Raw genomic sequence first — 5440 nt, forward strand, 5'->3', positions numbered from 1 at the left:
ATCCCTGGCTGTTAGATCAAGTAACCTGTACCCACATCTACTACAAATCTAGTGGGCAGACTAAATCGAGGGAAGAAGTATATAAACTCGTGGGTTAATCAAATTTTTGTTTTAAGAAAAGGAGGATGACCCCCGGCCTCTGCATCTGGGCGATGCATACGGCCACTGTGGGTTAATCAAGATGCATAGATGATTTACCTATCCAGCTCTAAATCTCAGTGCCCGAGGATGAGAACCGAGCCACTGTAAGTTGGCCCGAGGAGCAAGCAAGTCCGAGGAGTCGAGATGAACTTTCAGGCCAGAGCTCATCGTCTGAGCTGAACTTGATTGATCTGGATACCAATCGGACATCAGTTTCAACGTTTCCACTGAGTTTCCATGCGATACTTTCTTGTGCTGGTCAATCTCATAAGTTTTCTTTTTGAGGAATATCGCGCTTTATTGATCAAGGATAATCAAGAAAATGCCTCCCGGTTACAATCTGGGGTTACATGAAAAATAGAGTTATTGAAGGACTCAGATGATCTAACTAGAATATGTGCTGCGACAATCCACAAACGATTTACATGACTAAAGCGAATGGACGACAAGAATGACGCCAACTCCTTGATATCACTGATGAGCCCCACCGGCGAGTGATCAACCGTAGAAGCATTGTTTCTCTGGATAACGGATAATCAATCTGACTGGAAAACGTCCCTTGGAAAGCCTTCCTCGTGGGTGAGAGCCACTGCACGTAGCACCAGTGGTTCAGCTACTTCTGGGGCGGTAATCTCATCAACGTGCTCGCAGCAAGCTAGCAAGCAATCTCCGATGTCGTTTAATATATCCTATCGGCTCAGTTTTTGGGGAAAAAAAGTTCTTTTGCTCACGACCTCCACCAAGCCGCCGCTACTCTTGGCCATTGTCGTTTCTTCCCCAATGGCTCCCCAATACAGTCCAGCAGCCGCCTCTCCTCCAATTGCAACTTTTGAATCAACATCACTCCATGGCTGCTCCAATATACTCCACACAATCGACGAAACCCTCCTCCGCTTGCCTTTTTCTCTCCCTGGGCAGCGGTCACCCAACAGCGGCCCTCCTCCGACAATCCATCATCTGTTGTCCAACTCCTCACTTTATCCAGCCTCTCCCTATACTCTCTTTCGTGCCGTCACTTCCATCGCCTGTCGTTCCTCCTCTACGACGCCGCACCTGTCGACAACACTTCTCGCCCCGTCGCCGGCTCGTCTCAGAGGTCATCCTCTATGGTTGTTGCTGCCGTCACCAGTTGGGTCTCCTCCACACCGGAGCACACGGCCACCTGCCACTGTAGTTGCTGCGAATCTGGAAACGCCTGCTCCATTGTTTGCTAGTAATAGTTTTGCACATGTGTTGGCTAAAGTTGGATGTAGTTATAATGCAGCAGGTGTGTGGCTTCATTTAAATTTATGGTGTTTGTAGCGTCATTGTACATTTTGTACTCTTTTTTGATGTGGTTAAATCCTAACCTTCTCTCAAACGAAAATCTCAGTACGTACTACATTTGACTTTGTACTTATGTTGTTCCATTTTCTTAATGTGATCCCGTAGCGTAGTAGCACGGGTATCTTACTAGTAGTCTGGCAAATTTGACTTATTAAAATGAACGGCCAAGGTTGCACCCTTGCAGGAACACCAGAATCAAAGCTTGGCTCTAAAGCCTCAAGGGACCACATAATAACCAAAGACTCTGTCTATACCATCTCTGTCACCACAGCGTCACATTATTGTTGAATTGTCCGCGGAACATCTAAGTTTGGGGTATACAATAGATCGAGCGACGCAAATTATGACGCTGATGGTTCTGGCTCTTTCCCCCCCCCCCCCTCCCCCCCCCCCCCCCCCCCCCCCCCCCTGTTCACAATCTTTGTACTGTCAGCCGGCGCCACGGTGTTAGGCTCCTTGGTGTACATGATACAGTCGTTGAGAGTGTAAATCCTGAGAGCGAGCGAGGATACAGTTGAGGTCTTGATAGCTACTGTGAAGGAGGACCAGTACCACCAATCATTCTTCAAGAACTCGGATTTAATCACTCTCTCCAACATGCTGGTCGCCAATACCATCTGGAAGAGGCACAGAATAGATACGGTTAATCAGTACAGTGGCTAATAACAGCCCTCTCAAGCATTTATTTGTATGGAGATGATGATGTTAGAGAGCTTTTAATATAATGGACAGGCACAAAAATAATAAAGACTAGTATATTTTTTTTTGTGTGGCACAAATTAAGGTGAATAAATAGATGATGAACTCACCTTGGATATTGATTCTGCATGTTTGACGAAAGCACGCCATGAACGCCTTCGCATTTGTTGAGACTTTGAGGCTCTCAAAGCTTCCTCGGGCAGCGCTGCATCTATATCAAGCAAATTTATCTTCTGTTGCTTTAGGATATGTGAGTTTCTTCCTGTAACAGGCCTCAATGATGACTCCGGAACCAAGCCACCGTTAACAGCTAGCAATCTTGTTGTTGGCTTGTCTGTTGCAGAAGATGCTGCTTCGTCACTGGAAGTAGTGTCAGTATCAGGGGCTGGCTCCTTAGATTTTGACACATTTTCATCACAGGAAGTACTACCTGCAGGACAATTTTGCGCAGAATTGGACCTCTCCTGCCCTAACTTTTGTGCAGACATTGCCTGGCATTCCACTAAGGAGTTGGAAACCCAATCATCATTTGGGATGTCATCTTGCTTTTCGTTTTTATTCAGAATGACTGGAGGATCAATAAAAGCTGCACGCGAAGGGACAAAAGACGGAACTCCGTTTGATCCAATAAGTCCAATATCCTTCACTATCTCCTTGTTTGAATCATTGGTGGCAAATTTTCTGCAAATCTCTTCAAAGTTATAAGGGCATGACTTCATCGGTTTTGTGGAGTCAGAGGTGGGGCTAGGATGAACAGAATCCTTCTCCTTGTTGACATGTCCATTGCACTTTCCAGCATGATCTTCATACTCCGTTGATGTGAAGTAAGTCTCGTGACATGCTGTGCAGTGATGTTGAGCTGGCCATATAGGCTCTAAGCAGTCGCAGCGGCATGTTTTCCCCAAAATTGCTGCAGCCTTGGTACTGGGAAGTTCCATAAGCTGCTGCTCGCTGCTGTTCGACGACCCCTTGGATGATACTGGAGGATCACTGAGAACAAAATTACCCAGCTGGTGATTAAGATGCCTCAGCCGCTGCCACTGCCACTGCTGGATAGCTCGTTTCAGCTCCTTCTCCCTTGGATCGTATTCCCTTAGCCAGTCAACAAGGCTACGGATTTCTTCATCCGATTCATAAACAATGGCAGATGCAGAATTCCACCCTTTACAATCAGAAGTAGACCCACCAGCGACCAGTAAAGGACGTTTACCAGAGCGTCCTAACACCCAGTACAGTCGACCCAAGGAATCCTTTCCCAGAAAATCTCTTCTCAGGGATGCCATATTAAGCTCCGACTCTACTGTGCCAATTGACTCCTGCACTTTTGAAATCTGGTCCGATAAGTATCCATTTCACCATATGAAGTCCTCATTTCCTCCTTATCTTTCAAATCCTTCAATTCATAATTCAAAGCATAAAACTTCTTCTGGAGATCATTGAACTTATCTGGACATTTTCCTATATGTTCTCTTATCAGGACTGTGTTGAGCATTTCATCACAAAGAAATTTCAGCATATCTATTCTCTGCATTTTGAAGATAAATGTTAGACAATGTAGGTTGTCACTTTGTCCACTATGAAAATCAGCACTCAGAGAAATTATTAGGTATACCGTAAAATACTAGAGAAAAGATGATTTGTCCAAGTAAAATCATATAAAGGAATACGAGGAAATTTGCAATACACAAAGAACTTAAACTTCCAAACATTAAACAATAGAGATATTTACTTGAAACATAGAAGAGAAAACCATACCTCTTGTGTGCTAAGCTCCCAGTACTCCTTTTGTGTCACTGCTGCAGCTAACTTAATAAGCATGTCATGATAGGTTCCTTTCTGCTGTGGTTTCAAATCCTGAACACCCTGGTCAAGATGTGATTTCCTTTGAGCTGACATGCATGATGGTTTGCCGTGAAATGCATGAGACTCTGCTCCTTTTCGTTGTCGCTTAAAATCCTGAGCACCCTGGTCAAGATGTGATCTCTCTGGCTTTAACATGCATGATGGGCAGAACCAGTCTTCTCGTGGTATATGAGCTAGTGGTGGATTCAGGCAATAAGTATGGTACTCTGCGTCGCAGTCATCACACAAGAGAACAACGTGATCGTCTCTATCAATGCCACATACTTTGCAAATACCCACCTCCCATGGAGCTTTAGGTAATTTGGTCGCTGCAGTCAGAATATCATGTAGCTCCTCATGGATTTCTGAACCAGTATTCTCATTAGAGAGGTAACAATCAAATCTCTGAACAAGGTCAAGCACCTGCACCAGTCATGTAAAAAGAACAGAAAAGCCAAAAGGTTTACTTAAATCCTTGGAAATAATATAACTTAGTAAACAGTAAATTTAACAGTAAGCTAATATATACTCAAATCAGCATAGGTAATCCCAATGAGATGGTATAAAGCTAAATAAGTGAGCCATTTTTTCCTAGTTGCAATGTTATCTTGATCATAAACGCAGGTGAAATGAAATTCTGGAATCAGCATATCCTGTCCTAACCTTGGGAGAGCAGATATGCAGCACTGAACATTTGAACATGTAACTATTTAAACATATACAGTTACTGCAATTGAGTAGCACATGGGTATACTCAGAATATTTCACATCGTATGACAAGCAAAAAAAAGAAAGGAACCGGCACATGGGTATTGTTCAAACTATGTTTTCCTTAACTGAAAATTGGTAGTCAAGTATTGCACAAACAACAAGGAAATACGGAGGTGTTCTGCAATCAAAAGACACAATTTGCTAAAAATGTCCTTTAACCAGTTGAAAAGTAGGTGTTCGAAGCAGGTAAACTACCATACAGAAAGGGATAACAAACCTCTGTCTTATACAATTCAAAACTCTTAGAGAATTCTGCAACCATTTCCACTATATCTGTTCGATTGGCACATGCAGCATACAGATTACGGATTACCTGTAGGTAAACATAACAGATCAGCAAATTTTTCTAGTTTGTGCACAAGCTAACAGTAGGAGTATTTGCAGGCACATGAAGTCATCCATGGAAAATCTGAGAAAATATCCCATGCGTACCTCTTGCACATCCTCAAAAAAAGTCTCCCAAGATCCACAGTAAGCACCCATAGCCAACCTTATATCAATTGTGCGGAAGTCCAAAGGGCGTGGCACCATACCAGAAAATCCAAGGATGCCCTCATCCTCATAGTCATTAGAGTTCACTAGAATAGTTCCAAGCAGATTCCCCAAGATCTTATATTCATCTGAGGAAATGGCATGGCGCAGAGCAATACGACACTTCTTC

The 5440-nt window shown here is 43.6% G+C and overlaps 1 protein-coding gene across 1 annotated transcript in view; it reads right to left on the reverse strand.

Annotated features, from left to right (window-relative positions):
* Nucleotides 1–1231: 1231 nt before the first annotated feature.
* Nucleotides 1232–5440, reverse strand: part of LOC125547389 (methyl-CpG-binding domain-containing protein 9-like) — a 5411-nt gene continuing 1202 nt past the window's right edge. The window contains 8 exon segments of the mRNA XM_048711275.1: nt 1232–1351; nt 1872–2084; nt 2277–3508; nt 3511–3691; nt 3922–3994; nt 4085–4431; nt 4997–5092; nt 5212–5436. Of these exon segments, the coding sequence (XP_048567232.1) occupies nt 1232–1351; nt 1872–2084; nt 2277–3508; nt 3511–3691; nt 3922–3994; nt 4085–4431; nt 4997–5092; nt 5212–5436 (2487 nt within the window).

This window comes from Triticum urartu, chromosome 3 (assembly GCF_003073215.2).
Source record: "Triticum urartu cultivar G1812 chromosome 3, Tu2.1, whole genome shotgun sequence".
Lineage (NCBI taxonomy): Eukaryota > Viridiplantae > Streptophyta > Magnoliopsida > Poales > Poaceae > Triticum > Triticum urartu.